Source organism: Cryptomeria japonica, chromosome 10 (genome assembly GCF_030272615.1).
Source record: "Cryptomeria japonica chromosome 10, Sugi_1.0, whole genome shotgun sequence".
NCBI classification, from domain to species: Eukaryota; Viridiplantae; Streptophyta; class Pinopsida; order Cupressales; family Cupressaceae; genus Cryptomeria; species Cryptomeria japonica.
In genome coordinates this window covers 493583298-493599792 of record NC_081414.1, presented here as the reverse complement: position 1 = coordinate 493599792, position 16495 = coordinate 493583298, and the positions used below count along the sequence as shown (strand labels likewise).

The following is a 16495-nucleotide window of genomic DNA, read 5'->3' as shown; positions in this document are numbered from 1 at the left end:
GAGTAATAGTAGACATCGACATCCACAATAAAAAGAGTTGAACTCAAAAGTGGATCCATACCAATAGAAATAAAGACTAAAAACAAACCCAATGTTAAACTTAATCAAATTAACAGTTAAGATAATATATTTAGATAGATCTTTTTAACATCTACAAAGACTAAAAATGACCCTCTCAACAACCAACCTTATCATTTTGATCTTGTGTATTTTAGTCCTTTTGTAGGTGGTGTCACTAAAGAAATAACTATCTATATTGACAGCTTGTCTTTAATATTGTTGAAGGTAGTACAAGTACAACTCATAATAAATTATTCCTGATCCCATCGTCCTGATACTTCTTCAGACTTTTTTCATATACCCATTTCACATCAGGGATCTTTTAGCAACGAGACTAAAGGGAAAAAGTGCAAAGTCTGCACTTTTATGCTCAGATATGAGACCGTTAAATTTTAACATCTTAAAATCCCGTATTCATAATAGTTGGTGTAAAAGCACCACACACTAAATTTGACACATGTCGATGGGTCTTAGTCTGCAGATTTCGCTTAAAAATTGAGTGCATCTGGTGGACAAGGAAAATCAGTAATGGGACCTGTAAAGGGAGTTTTATTGGATCAATCCTTTCTATTCTCAGGAAGTGATGGCGAGGACGGGAGCTTACATTTGCTTCCAGGTGCACAGGATTTGCTTCTTAGGCTTCAGTACTCGGGGCTTCACGTTGTAATGACCGGTCCCTCTAATACATTATTTATGTGGTTTTTTCTCTATGCTGATATGTTGCAAATTCTTTGCATTTTAACTATTGTTAGGTTGCTCTTTTAGTTTTATTTTCATCCGCGCGACGCTGTTCATATGGGTATGCATTTTTATTTTCATTCGCCCGATGCTATTCAAATGGATATGCATTTGCTGCAAACAGGGAGAATGGAGTCACCCAAAACCTCTGATCACCTTACTTCAAAACCCGTGAATTTTATGGTACTAGAAATCTAACAAAACTTTGAACACCTGCATTCTTATAGAGCATCCATAAATCTATCCTTTAAACCCAGAGTTTAAAAAGGTACCAAAAAAATTATAGCTTACATGATTGGTTTTATTTGTAATTGGAAATGTGAGATTCATTGAACTGGTTTGCTCTTTGTTCTGATTCCATTGGAAAATTAGGAAGAGGGCTAGACCAAAATTATTTTAGAGCCAGTGGACGAGAAATATTCTTTGCAAATTACCAATTTTCTGCGAAGGAAAAGATTACCAGCAGAGCTAAACAAGTATTCAAGTAATAAATTTTAAGACGATCAATATGAGATTACATAAGCACGTTTCTCGGCTATCCCTGCACATGGTCATTAGCAATAGACTTTTTTTATGTTTGCGATTTCATTATTTGGAAATCATTTCACAATGTGATTGCCTTAAATGCAAATTTTCAATAAGTTTTTCTTTAAGGTATCTGCTTGATAACTATAACACGAAACAAAATTGTTGAACACATGGTAGGACTGAGAGGGGGGGTTGAATTAGTCCGGAACTTCAAAAAAGTTTAATTATAAACAGCATTAACTAACTTAGCAACAACACATTAATCATTGACACATGAGCATCAACCATCAACACATGAACACCATATTTACGTGAAAAACCCAAACATGGAAAAAACACGGTGAGAATCTAACTCACAATATGAATAAGAATGATTACAAAGTTTTATGCTCACTGCAGCTCCTGAAAGAATTTCAAGGCTAAGGCACATTGCCTTAGGGCAAGATATAAGGACTTGCACAACCAAGGCTCATTGCTTTAGGGCAAGATACAAACTGCTGCTGAAGGACTCACTGTCAATCAGCAACAAAGGAAATTGCTGAATTGAAACTGAGAAGGATTCTCATGAACATGAAATTGCCTTTGAACAATTGGATCAAGCGACCAACATCATGACAAACATCTTTGATAATCTCCAGTGTCACAACACACTATCTTACTGAATATATCACCTTCAAAGCTCTTCTCAATCTGACTTTCGCATATTCACAATCTCAAATCTGCTTGCATATCATTCACATACACTTCTCATCAATTCACACACTATGCACACTTTTCCATATCACAACTCATCCATTTGCACTTCTTAAATATGAGATACAATGTTGAAAACCTAATTGAGGGTCGACCAAAATAGAATGAGAAATATTACACAAAATAAGCCACTTGGACCAAAACTACTCAAATTGGTCCACTCTAGGAGAAAGAGGGAACCAAAACATATTACAATACATCCTTTCAAGATTAATCCAACGATCCACACATGCTAATACATTCTCCAAAGTCATTACCAAATGTAAAATGTAGATGTAGCAATCAGTCGGCCACAAACATCTTCCGATGCAAAATACTTCATGCGGATCTCCATACGCCATGATGAGACCTAAAACAACATCTCAATACAACTTCCAACTCATATCCGGACCAAAAGAATATGATCCAATCAAGATAACTTAATCATACACACCAAGTTATAACATAATTGAATATCTTGAACACAAATCAACAAAGCTCTCTTGTGGAACAAAGAAACTGTTTGAAAATCATACTAAGAATACTACACATGCCATGAAAGAACATCCACTAAAATGCAACACAATCTGCAACATATTCGAAGGGCACCAAAACCTTCCTGGATCATTCTGACAGACACACTTCTTGCCAGAGAATGAAGATAACTATCCAAAACAAAATGCCACAACCAACACCAAAAATACTGAACTCAATCTACAACACAAAACACAACTGTAACAACCAAGAGCATATCCGGACCAACATCCATTCGGATAACCAGGTTTGACATTAATGACAACCATACAAGCTCATGCTTCCAACAATGTACTATCATGGTAGACTTTTCCTATTTGGATGTACAATTCAACTCTCTAATTCCTAAAAGGTAGATTAAAATCTGGATCTAGGTGGGAGAACACATAAGTGTCAAATTTGATGATGATTTTGATTCAGGTATAACCTTCTAAGGTCCTAAGGTCCTAAGGTACTTTATTGCGAATTTACTAATTTAGGTAGTGAATTTAAGGTGAAAAATAGTGCAGAGACATGGAACGGACTGGACTATGCCATGCACTTTTCCTCGAAACAGAATATTTTGATACTTAAGCCTCTTAATCTAGCATGCCCCTAATCTATTTCCGATTTTTTTGGATAGATAAAAATGGACAACTTTATGGCTACTCCATAGGAGGGCCTATTTACAGTGCTATGTTCTTTCCAAAATCTGCACCTCTCTGTATGTAGTTACATTGCCATCCTATATACATTCTACATTATATATTTTCTTTCCTCTTTTTATCTCCCCAAAACAGGGCTGATGGCTTATAGGACCGCCATTCCCATCATTGTCTTCCTCCTCACTGTGCTTGGATTCCGAGCTCGACATCTAAATTGTGAGAGTCCAGTTCCCCATTGCTAGAGGGGGATCATGATTGTTTTCATCTTTTGTTGTCCTCACTTCAGTTCTTCCTACAATTCCAATACTGCTTCTCCTTCAACTTATCTCCCCATCATAAAATTGATTAATGTCATGTGATTTTCAATGACTGAATCCAGCCACAAATCTTCCCATCTGTTCGATGTGTCACAAAAACATATTGTTCTTTTGTGTCTATTGCCATGTTTACCAGCCTATTTGCCACATCGTTTGCTTCCCTATGAATATGTGAAATCCTCTTGTTTATTCAGTAAGTCTCAAAATGGAGATTAGCTTCCAATTTGGTGTTGTCTTTCTCCTTAGTACATTTATGATATTGACTGAGTCCCCCTCTATATAGGCTTTCTTCACTTTCAGTCTTCTACATGTTTGGACAGCTAGTGATGCCGCTTGGATTTCAGCTTTGTTTTTTGTGCCACCAGGAAGTTTTTTGCTGCTAGGACTAATATCATTCTGTTTCGGTCTCTAAAAATGTGGCCAGCCCTAGATTTCCCAAGATCCCCACACAATGCCCCACCAAAGTTGATTTCGTGCCACCCTTCTCTCGGGGAAACCCAATGTGCATCTGCTCTAGTTTTATCAACTGGATGAACCTAGGAAACCCCATGAATAGGGAATTTTTTTGCTTTTTGATCAGAGCTATAAACCAAAAATAATTCATTGTTGACGTAGTAGATGATAACCCCTTGAGATTTGAACTTGGGTTGGTGGCTTTATGGCAGTGTTCCACAGAGTTTTAGGACGAGGGGATGTGTTTCGGGGATCGGGGGACCAAGGGCCTAAGTTTGGGGATGGCGATGAGACAGCAGCAGGGGGGTGGCACATATACATATATTACTTGAAAAATTAGTTATAAAAAGATGTGTAAGGAATAAGTATAAGAACTCTAAATGAAACTTTGCCACACTATGTAAAGTTTACACTAATAAACATTAAAAACATGAGAATTTTTGCTTGAATTTTGAAATTTGAACATTAACAATGGTGGGTAGAGTTTTGAAACTTTGGGAGTGAACCAAGAATGATTATACGAATTGCAAATGAAAATTTGGCATACTAAGTAAAGATTAAACTAATAAACATACAACATGCAATGATTGCTGTTGTCGGGTAATTATGTCATAGTGTAATTAGAATGTTATGTGTGTTAGGGTCGGTGGTTACGTGACGGTTGTCTGCAGTTGGCACCGGACAACCTATACTGACACCTATATATATGTACTTGGTTTCCGATTTCAATGTGTAGATATTGTCGAAGAAAGCTATGTTTTGAATGTACTGGCATTTGGCATTAATGAATACAGACATATGAGTTCTTCTGTTTACTTGCATTGTTGTACACCGTCACATTTCCTACATTTCTGTACTGTTATGCACTGAATGCACACACACCCCTCAAGGGAAAACATAACTTGGAATGACGGGAACATACTACATGGCACGACAATAATTGGGCAACCGGTGAGCGAGGGGTCAAGTAGCAATCCCGAGGAAGAGCTGACGGAGTTGTTCGAAGGAGAGGGAGCACTGACAAGGGATTTCACTTGCATCCTACAGGCATCCATCGAAACTTACGTACGGAGGGAGGCCACGACTGAGGACGTCCCTGAGAGTGCAGTATGGATTGCCCTTGGCGTAAGTTCGGCCGTAAACCGGTTGATGAACAACTTGCCTAGCTTGTTGGCACAGGCGCTCCTTGCTCTCCAAACTCGCCGGGAAGTAACCTACCGCGAGACCTGTCGGCAACAAATTTTGCAGCAATTTGAAGAAAGGAGTCGATGAGAGGAGGAACGTGACAAAAGCCGTTGACGAACCTTCAATCCCATGACAAGAAGGAATTGATGCCCATGACGCTGAATAAGGATAGAAACTGTGTGCTGAAGGGACAGGAAGAAGACACACACGAGGCAGCCGCGAGGACGTTGAGGTTAGAACAACAAGCAGAATGTTGGCGACGACTGAAGAAACTTGCTGAAGAAAGCGCAACTGGCAATGATGGCTTGGGTGCTGAGGGCCAAGTTTCCGTACTAATAGAAACCACCAGAAAGCGGTTGGGGGACCTTTCCTCGACATTGGAAGAGATTGGTGACGAGAGTACGGTAGAGCCGTACACGCCATACAGAGGTGTCGAGACCAGGAGGGAAGAGGAGACAGAGACCGAGAACAGAGAGGCGGAGGATACCAGTGCGACCGAAGGTGTCGAGAGGACACAAGGTCATGGTAGTAGAAGCAATCTGTTTGGTTTAGGCTCATCACACCTTGGTAGTTAGAGTAACTTGGTGGGACCCAACGTACCAAATCTCGACGGAGTACCTTGTGGAGGACCAATGTGTGGAGGAGTTCCTGGAGGGTCGAGTTTGAGTTCCGGAGGGTAGACTGGGCCGCTGCCAAGGAGCGTGATGGCGAATTGGCAAAAACGGCCTAAGTTCAATGGAGACGGGAAAGAAGACCCGTTACGGCATTGCCGTACGTGTGAAACAATTTGGTCGGCCAATGGTGTGGCCGACAAGGCGGAATGGGTGGTGCAGTTCCTCGCCACCCTATGAGGGGTAGCCATCGACTGGTACTTCGATGTTGGTAAAACGAAGTTGGCAACTTGGGATGAATTACATAAAGCCTTCGAAGCAGAGTTTCAACTCCTCAGAGACGACAATGAAATCGTGGTGGAAATCCTGAGTACCAAGCAAGGGAAGAACGAGACCGTTTGAGCGTATAGTCAACGCTTGAAGGAATTGTTGCGAAAAATGGACAACGAGCTGGGTGATGGATTGAAGAAAAGGTGGTTTGTGGAGGGTTTGAAATCGTCCCTCAAAAGGAAAATGAAAATTGTACCACCCACCTCCTATGAAGATGCCTATAACTGGGCAATGGACCTGGAGAGTGAAGGCAAGACATCCAGGAAGAAGAAAGAAAAATCTTCTAGGGGGGAGGACTCCTTCGAGGGAAGTAGCAGCGACGAGGGGTCGAGCAAGAAGGAGCAAGCCCTCTAGAAGGACATGCATCGCATGATGAAGGAATTCAAAAGTATGAAGGGAAGCACCAGTAAGAATGAGGAAGTGTGGTGCGCGGAGTGTAAGGAGGAAGGTCATACAAAAGGTACCTATCCTAAAAAGGCCTTCTGCGACATTTGCCAAGTGTTGGGACACTCCACCAAAGAATGTCCCTACAACATGAAGACACGAGGGAATTAGGTGCTCTTCACCCAGGAGCAACCATCACCCTCTGCTACAACGGGCACATCCCAACCTCAAGCCAACATCACGACATCATCGGTGGTTACAAAGGTAACCGAAGGGGAGGGAAAGGCAACGATAATAATAACAATAACCGGAGTCGAATGCAGTATGATGCAAAAGGACGGCCGATGATTCAGTGTCGGGCCTGCAACCAGTGGGGACACTTTGTGCGGGATTGCCAGAAAGAGGAAACACCCCAGAACTTGTGCAGATGGTGTGGTCTTGGAGACCACGACGACACAAATTGCCCCAAGCCAAGGGTTAATCTTCTCAATATTGAGAAAATAGGTGATGATAAAGAAGTGCTGGCAATCACCTGTGCTCAAGCCAAGAAGGCCACTTATCTCGACCCCCGTACGGAGAAGGAGAGATTACGGGAGGCAAAGGCCGACATTGAGCCGGAGATGACGACAAAATGACGAAAAAATGTAGGGGTGGTGAGTACCTCATCCTGTACTGAAGCAAAAAAGAACATTATTGGGAAAGTCTTGCAGATGGAGGTGCCGATAAGGGTGAAGGACCTTTTGGACACAATGCCACAACTGAGGACCGCCATTCTCAGTACCGTACAAAGCACTGCACACACACCTTCAGGTACGAGCCAGATAGAAGTCCCAGTCAGCCCTTTGGTTGATCCAATGTTGTTGGCCTTAAATAGTGGTCGACATTCGGCGATAGTGGAAATGGGAATCCTCGGGACTATCCTCAAGGACACCATCGTGGATGGAGGATCTGGGGTGAATGTGCTGCCGGAGGATACATGGAAGAAGCTTGGGAAGCCAACACTATGGCCACCCACATTCAATTTGGTGGGAGCAGACCAGCACGGTAGCAAGCCACTCAACACCTTGATGGCCCAGCCCGTGACCATTGGCACACAACCCTTCTTACTGGATTTTGTGGTAATCCCACTTAAAAAGAAGGGCTATGACGCCATCTTAGGGAGAGGGTGGGTGGTCACAGCTAAAGTGAACCACAATTGGAAGAAGAACACCCTTTCCATGGAGAAAGGGGGGCGGAAGTACGTTATTGATCTGAGGACCCAGGCTGTCAGCGAGGAACTTGCATCATCCGACTCTGACTCAGAAGACTCAAACAGATGGGAGTGAGATTCCTACGAAGGCAGAGACGAGATGGAACCAAATAATGAAGGAGTGCTTGAACTCGATGGCTGCTCGGAAGACGACATCTGCTCATTGAATGGACTCTTCCACTGGCAGATGGAAGATTATGAAGTATTCCATCCTGCATGCCACATGCTGCAAATTGAAGAAGAGCCAAGCGAGAAAGATGAGTTCCCGCCAGAATACAGGGAGTATAAGGAGGGAGACGCCAGAGTGAATGATGTTTTGGCGTACGAGTTTTCAAAGGACAAACCAATGCGGTATGAAGACCCCACTGTGAAGGAGACAAACTTAGGAGATGGTACCGCCCCTCGAAATATCTGGGTAGGAGACGATTGGAGCCCGGTGCTGAAGGCTGCAACATTCAAGATTTTCATGGAATAGAAGGACGTGTTTGCTTGGTCCTACAAGGATTTGAAAGGGGTCCCGCTCAAATTGTGTGTCCATCGGATACCATTGGTCCCGGGAGCCCAGCCGGTACGGAAGAGGCTGTACCGAATGAACAAGAACTATGCGGCCAAGGTGAACGAAGAGATCGAACGGATGCTGGAGGCCGACATCATATTTCGGGTAGAGACAAGTGAGTGGGTCTCGCCCATCGTGATCTCACTGAAGGAGGCCAACCAGATCCGCATCTGCGTAGATTTTCGGTGCCTCAACGCAGTCACCATCAAGGATCCGTTCCCTATACCTTTCACAGACAACATCCTAGAGGAGGTGGCTGGCCATGAAATGTACTCATTTTTGGATGGCTTTTCCGGATACAATCAGATTTCGATAGCTGAGGAGGACAAGTTGAAGACCATATCCTACTAATCAAAAGGTGTATTGGAAAGGGTTGTCACCATAGCCTACCAATAAGCTGATCTACAAGGTTGAAAGGAAGCCCATTTCTATAAATGCATTGAGCAATGCTCTGATCTGCAATCTCACTCTCTTCATTTTTGAAGGCCTTCTCCAATGGGACTCTTTGTTGTTAAACTGAAACATTCTCTTCTCCAAAAGATGGTGGCATTTGCATGAAAAGATGTGGGCTAGTCAGTTGTTACAAGCCAGTAGGAGGTTTGTGCAAGTTTTTCTTGACAAGAGGACGTGCAAGAGCCTTTGATGTATTACTTGCCATGTTGGCACCCTTTTGTTATTTAATATAAGGCAATATTTGTTGCTTTGACAACCCTTCTTTGTTTGGCCCAAGACAAACTTTTGTTCCTTGTAAAGGAATAGTGGAAAAGTGAGCTTTCACTTGAAACTACAAGCTCCTATACTCTTTTCCACATTGGATACAATGCCAAAGATAACCCCCACCACTAGGAAGTTGTTGAATCATTGTCATATGTCGTCAAAGAGGTGACATTGCATCAAATTTAAATAAACTCTTTACATTTGGGGCAATAGAACTAGAACTTCTAGCTATTTTGCATGAATCTAAGATAAAAAACATTTCAAAGTAATAAAATAAAAATAATAAAGGCATTATAACCCCTTATTATACATAAAAAGTTCAATTTTTTTTCTTTCAAAACTTACCTAGAAAACACTAGAAATATCTTCAGAAAAATAATTGAAAACTTAAAAAAAATGTAAGATTCTCAACTTTGATGGTTAAATCATTTTTGTGCAGCTATTTCTAACATGTGGATGTAGGTTTAACTCCCTCGTAGCCCTCACCTTCGAAAAAAAAGTAACCAACCTTTAAAACCTAACAATAGCAGTTTGGAGGAAAAAAAATGTATTTTAATGTTTGTCAAATGAGTTGCAAACTTGTTAAAACCCTTGTTTTAGGGAAAGTAATGATGCTGGAAAGTTTTTTGGTTTTAAAAAATGTATATTCTTAATGTTATAAAGTCGTTGTATGGTCCACAGGCTATGGGTACATTGAGGTTCTCTTGAGTTTGCCTTGGGTGCCTCGGGTTCCTTGTGGGTCCTTCTATGCCGGGTGCGGTACCTTGGGTGGACCCGTACTAGACCCACATGGGTACGGCTGGAAAAACAGAGGAACCCAGTAATACAAAAGAAGACTAGAGATGGTCAACCAAGGATCAATGTCAATCTGACTAATCATACTACTTTCGTTGATGATACATAATCTATTTAAAAGACCTGATTTCTGCCAAAAGCTACCCAAGCTCACAAACAATTAATACATAATTAGATAAACCATATTATCAAAATGTAATAATGAGCATTGCATGCTAACTATAGATGTCTCCTAACTCTGCCTCTCAGTGATGATTGTTTATATAGATTTCTTTGGAATATGACTTTTCTTTTAGGGGTGTGAGGCTGATGTAGATAGCATAAAAAAATAACATATTAGCTATGTTGTACTTTCAATTAGTGTGTGAGTATTATCCTTTGTTGGCTAATTGAATTAATTTTGGTATTGTCGATGGTTGGAATTCCTTGGCAACTGTCAGTAAGTTTATTTAGTCCTTCTGTAGTTGGGAAAAGGGAAAGTGTGTTAGAAGTACTCATCCTTTCAGTTTTGATTTTGGGTTATTGTTATACTAGCAGCTCCACTTTATTGCTAGACAATAATCCAATTGGTTAATCATTATAAGATGGTATTATGTTAATACAGTTGTAACGAATACAATTTGTTTAGCTTGTAAGTATCAGCTATCATACTCTGATTCTGGAGGTATCGATCAAATTCTGTTCAAATTAATAGCCATGATTAGCAGCGAACAAACTTAGCTTCACCAAACTTAATAAGTGATTAATCAAATAACCTCCCCAAGGTGAAACAAGAACACATAAAACTTAGTAAAAAATAAAATCACAAAATTTAAAATCCACAATAATAACCTGCAGATAAAAGAGAACAAAGGAACGAAAAAAGAGATTCATCTTCTCTCTCTTGTCAAACTTCTTATCTCCAGAAATATTTGTTCTTCAATAGTTAAATTTACTTTAAATATCACATGGTCAAATATCTAACAAAATTCTGACACATTCTTTTTCTGGTAATGGTTCAAGTCAGTCATGAAATGAATTCTGACAGATGCATTTTAAAAATGTATTTGCAGGGTATCTCTTACAAGGCAGGCTTTTCTTCTCAAGAGGTATGCATTATTACATCTTGCTTATCCTTTTTTGCTAGAAGAGTGCTTTGTTTCACTTTATGCTCTTTTTGCTTGCATGCTTCTTTTGGATTCTCTTTTTTGCCCATGCAAACATCTTATTAGTATTACTTTCAGAAGCTTAGCTATTGTTTGCTGTTCAAGTATGATAATTCATTGTAATGATCACATCTTTCTAGTTTTTTCATTGAAAACACTTCTGCTCAAATACGTGTAGACATTGAAGCTGAAATTTTATATCTTATTTTAATGGGCTCCCCATTTGTAATGCTTTAATTTATATCTTCTCATTCGATTTCCTTTTTCCAGTTAGAAAGAGAGTTGTCCTTATTAATGCCATTTTAGCAGTAAATAAATGAATAAAGCAGAGTATCAGATAGTTGCATTAATTAGCTGACAACATCTCAAAAGTTACTGAAAGTATAACTGCAATTGATTGCTATAATTATTTGTTGATTGCTAATCCTATACATTAGTGAGTCGGATTCTGTCAGCTTTTGTTAGTTTTATGCTGGATAAGGTTGCTTTAACAGGAGGTCCAAGTTTTGTGGAGTCCTGGCTGCAAGTATATACCTTCTATATTTGCTAATCAGAAGGCTAATGCAAGGTTTATTGCATTTAATTACATCTGATTGTGGACAGTCCAACATTATTTTTTCCTGGAAAATGTTTTATGACACACCAAACACAGAATAAAAATGCCGAAAAGACACTCTATCCTCTCTTGAATAAAATCACCACATATGCTAAGATTGCAAAGAAGATCATATGGCGATTCCAAGGTTTACACTGCGATCTAGTGACTTTAATGTTGAATATAGCTCATTTGGTTATGTATGCTGGTAATCCAAGCGGGACTTGTGGATTTCAATCACAGTGAAAACTTTCTGCTTTGTTATTGGGATTTTCTATTTTGGACTTCAAAGAAAGATAAAAGGAAAAGGATTTAGGAATTCTATACTATTTCTAAGAATTTAAGAGACGGTAGTGATTGGGTGAATCTAATAACCATGCTTTGCTTCGCCACACTAGGACAACTACACAAAGTAGGTGCAATTTTCAAGGTGAAAGATGCCGAGTGCTGATTGAAGCAGTCTGATATAATTTTCTGATTCTGAGTTCTTTGGCCAGTGGTAGGAAGTTTGGTTTGTATATGAATTTTCTGAAGTTTTATGCTTTTTTTTTTTTTTTGGTGTTTTTGAGATATAGGCTATGGGAAATTGACAATGCAAATGAATAACAGTGATAATACACATACAATTGACTGGAAACTAATTTTCAGCATGTCTGATTTATTAACAGCAACTAACAAATGCCAAGAATAAATGAATTTCAACACTAACATGCCAAATTGGCCTACCAGGGGTCCAACGCCTTGCCTGGAGGGCTTCTTTATTGACTTTATTGAAGAGAAATGCTGCTACAAGAGCTTCCAAAGTGTTCTTACAGCTCCAAAGACTTTTATTCTTCAATACAATAATTATCAAAAACAATTGAATGGATAAATAGCTGATCTGGAGCTTATTCTGAATCTTGTCAGGAGAGATCACCAAAATTGCTCCCTTTTCCCGTCTAATTTGCTGATATCATTCAAATGTGCTGGGGTTTCACCAAATAGATCACCATTATGCCTTAGTTACCTCCTAACAATGATTTCACAAGCAAGAGCTGCTCCAAAAAGCTTCTTATTTATTTATTTGCAACCCCAGGCTCCCAAAGATGGTATGAATGACCTAGGGAAGGTATGGTTGGCTTAAATGTGCATTAAACTTGCTGTAAAATGTGACCAAACTGCTCAGATCTGATTGACATTGCTAACCCTGCAATTTGATACAAAAATCTACTTGATTTGACCGTTGAATGGCCTGAAAACTGATCTTTCCTGAGTGCTGAAGAAGGAATAATGGCTGGGGTATCGTCCAACCTGCCTAAAATTGAAGGTTTTCGTCTCCAATTTGGGCTTAGATACCTGCAATAGACGTTGTAGACCTGCAATTGCAAAATGCTCTCCAAACGTTGCAGACTTGCAATTGCAAAATGCTCTCCAAAATAATAAAATTCCAATCATAGATGTGCCAAAATGAGCTCCCAAACACCTTTTATTTTCAGCCCAAACCCTAATTTCGAATTAGGGTTTCATATCCCCTTTTATTAATAAAATAACTTTATTTTATTTATGCCTCAATGAAAAACGAACCACAAGGGGCCTCCATCATTATTTTAATTTGGCCCCTTCAGTTTTATAGTAATATTTGCTAAAACACCTAGGTAAGAGGCCAATGAATTATTATAACTTATTTCCCCATAAAGTGAGTATAATATCACTTTATTATTATTTTATTAAGTCCAAACTTAGGAAATATTAAAATATTTCCTTATTTATTAATAAAATGAGATTCGAGGCTCAGATTGGAATTATGTTTGAAGTGCTATGATCACTGCTGACAACTGAACCTCAGCAGGCTATCTAGCAGTTCCTCCTAAAAAATAGGAACTCGCCCTAAAAAATAGGAACCTCGCTCAAAGTGCCAGAAACTGTCCGAGAGGCTCCTACTCAACTTTGTGGTCCTTGGGCGGTCAACCTGTTAACTGCCAGTTCTTCTTAAAAAATAGGAGACCTCCCTAAAAAGTAGGAACTGTCGTCTGAAAGCTCAAAATGGCTCATAGAGCCCCCGCAAAGCTCTATGCTCCTTAAAATGAGTCCCCTAACCATCTGGTTGACCTACGGAAACTCGAGTCAAAGGTCAAACCTTTGCTAATTTCCTGTCGCCCAGAAAGGGGACGTTACACAAGGGTTGCGTTTAAGGTTTTCATACTATGAATTATACCATGAAAGTGAACAATATTTATCCAATGCAGAAGTTAAACATCCACAGAATACACTCAGGCTAACTTTGCACAATGAACAAAAATAATCTGTTCATCAAAAGTATGAGCAACAATTTCACCAACCAATACTATCAAATCTTGCATTCACTTTAACAACTTTATAAAGCAAATTCTATTCTATGTTGGAGAAAATATGAAACCATGCAACCACAAAATAACATAGAGATTCAAAGCAATGCAAATGAGCTTTATTATCTTAGTAATCTTAAGCAACAATTTCACCAATCTCTCCCATACAAATGAGAGTAGTGGGGTTTATTTAGAGTTTTGAAAATGAAGGAAAGGCCCAGATCAAACAGAAATCAATGGTTGAGATCAAAACACATACACCTCGAATAGGGTTTACAAGAGTTATCCACTAAGAGCACACAAAAGAAAGACGTGGTACAGGGAGATTTCTTCTAGAAAAATGCATCCTTATCCCTTCTCTGTGGCAGCATATTCGATGAACCTGGACACAAGAGGATTAACCTCTTCCATTGTGATACTTGGCAAAATATCTACCTCATCTTCACATGTGGCAAAAGTGGTTATCCAATCTGTTTCCAGTTTTCAAAAACCATCCTCACTGGATGGAAATGAGGATGCCTTGTTAAAATGCTGCTTCTGAATTGGATTATTAAAAGTGAAGAAGTTGCTATGAACTTTGGCTTTCTATGTCCATGTCCTTGTCTTGGACTGCTTGGATTGTTTCTTGTTTTCTTCTTCTCTCTTCAATCTTTCCTTGATTGTCTTTGAAGTCAACATGACCAAGGTTGGTATCACCAACCCTCTTCCACTTTGAAGTGATTTTAGATTCTGGTTGTGCTCCCTTGCTGGCGAACTTCGTTTGAACTTTCCTTGAAAGTCCTCCTTGAGATGACATTTACCTCCTGAAAATCATGAAAACTGTCGAAGTTAAAAAACAATAAGGGGGTTGGATGTTTGTTCCCATCTTGGACTGCAAAGTTTGAAGAAGTCTTCAAAGGTTAATTTTAACTTATGAAAATTTTGGAAATTGAAGCATTTGCCCCTAAAAAGCATAAAAAAAAAACAAGATGATTTGAAGTGAAAGTTTTTTTGTAAGTTTGGAAAATTATTTATTAAATCACTCCAACTTTGACCTCAAGCATGGATATTGGCTTTGAAATTCTCCCGGAAGATGTCTTGAAAATTTGCAATTTTGAACTTTTTCAACACAGCCAAATTTTCTCAATCCTTTCCCTTCCAAGACTTAGGCGAATTTCCTCATGCTTTTCACCTTTTGTTTTAATTATCTTTCCATTTTCTTTTCAATAGTTGGGCAAATTTTTCTTTGCTTTCCACATTTGCTTTCACCCTTAGCCAAACTTCTCATTTATCCACCTAGGGTGGACTTCATGTGTGGATAAGAAACTTATAAATTTTCCAAGGTGAACTTCATCTTGACTTTAGAATTTTTTCTCATCTCTTTATACTTAGCCAAAAATTCTGACTTTTCCCTTCAAAAATGCCAACACTTAACCACTTTCTTTACCCATTCCTTGGGTGGACTTTGCATGTGGTTGAGAAAATTTTCTAAGTGTTTGGGTGGAATTCATGTGTTGCCAAGACATTTTCAACAAGGCTTGGGTGGACTTTTCCATGTTTCAAGACGTTTTCTACATGTGGGAGGCGGAATTCATGTGTTGCCAAGACATTTTCTTAACTTGAGATGGGCAGACTTGATGTTGGGTCAAAGCTTTTTTCTTATTCCTAAGGCGGAATTAACATTTGGACAAGGAATTTTGGCAATTCTTAGGCAAACTTGGCACTTGATTTCAACTTTTCTTTCATTTTACCAACACTTGCTGAATTTTCCTTCATCTTCCTTGGCGATTTTGCTTCTTGCTTAGGGAATTTCCTTGACACTTAACCAAATATTAAAATTTTATTTTCTCCAAGGCATCAACTCTTAGCCAATATTCTGAATTTTTAACCAAATTTTCAAATTTTATTTTCTCCAAGGCATCAACACTTAGCCAATATTCTGATTTTTTTTCTCCCCAAGGTATCAACACTTAACCAATTTTCTTATCCTCTCCTTGGGTGGATTTGCTTCTTGGACAAGGAATTTTCCTAAGTGTTGGGCAGAGTTTGCTTGTTGTTGCGCCGTTTTTGCTATGTGTTGGTAGGAGTTTGTTTGTTGTCATGCCGTTTTTGCTATGTGTTGGTAGGAGTTGGCTTGTTGTCATGCCGTTTTCTTGGTGCCTTGGGCGGAATTCATGTGTAGTTGAGACATTTTTCTCTTGACTTTGGGCGGAATTCAACATGGCATAAGACACTTCCTTGTATACATGGTGGACTTCATGTATTGGCAAGCCATTTTGGTTAAGTGTCAAGGTAGAATTTGTGTATTGGCAAGCCATTCTCCACTCTTCCTTGGGCGGAATTTGCTATGGCACAGGACATTGCTTTCTCCATTTAGAAACTTTCTCTTTGGCGGAGTTTGTACATTGGCAAGCCATTCTCAACTTTTCCTTGGGTGGAGTTTGCTATGGCACAAGACATTGTCTTCATGTTGCATGGCGGAATTTGCTACTGCTTGAGACATTGCTCTCTCCATCATGGCGGAGTTTGGACTGGCTTGAGACATTGCTACCTCCACTTAGAAACTTTCTCTTGGCCATAAATACTTAGTGAAGCTTTTTGTTCGTCACGTTCATTTGG

The 16495-nt window shown here is 39.5% G+C and overlaps 1 protein-coding gene across 1 annotated transcript in view; it reads left to right on the top strand.

Moving 5' to 3' along the window:
• Window positions 1-278: 278 nt before the first annotated feature.
• The window catches only part of LOC131039368 (inositol 1,3,4-trisphosphate 5/6-kinase 4), a 283984-nt gene continuing 267767 nt past the window's right edge, over window positions 279-16495 (top strand). The window contains exons 1-2 of the mRNA XM_057972096.2: window positions 279-723; window positions 10886-10921. Coding sequence (XP_057828079.1) covers window positions 589-723; window positions 10886-10921 — 171 coding nt within the window. The 5' untranslated portion in view covers window positions 279-588. The remainder of the gene's footprint in view (window positions 724-10885; window positions 10922-16495) is intronic.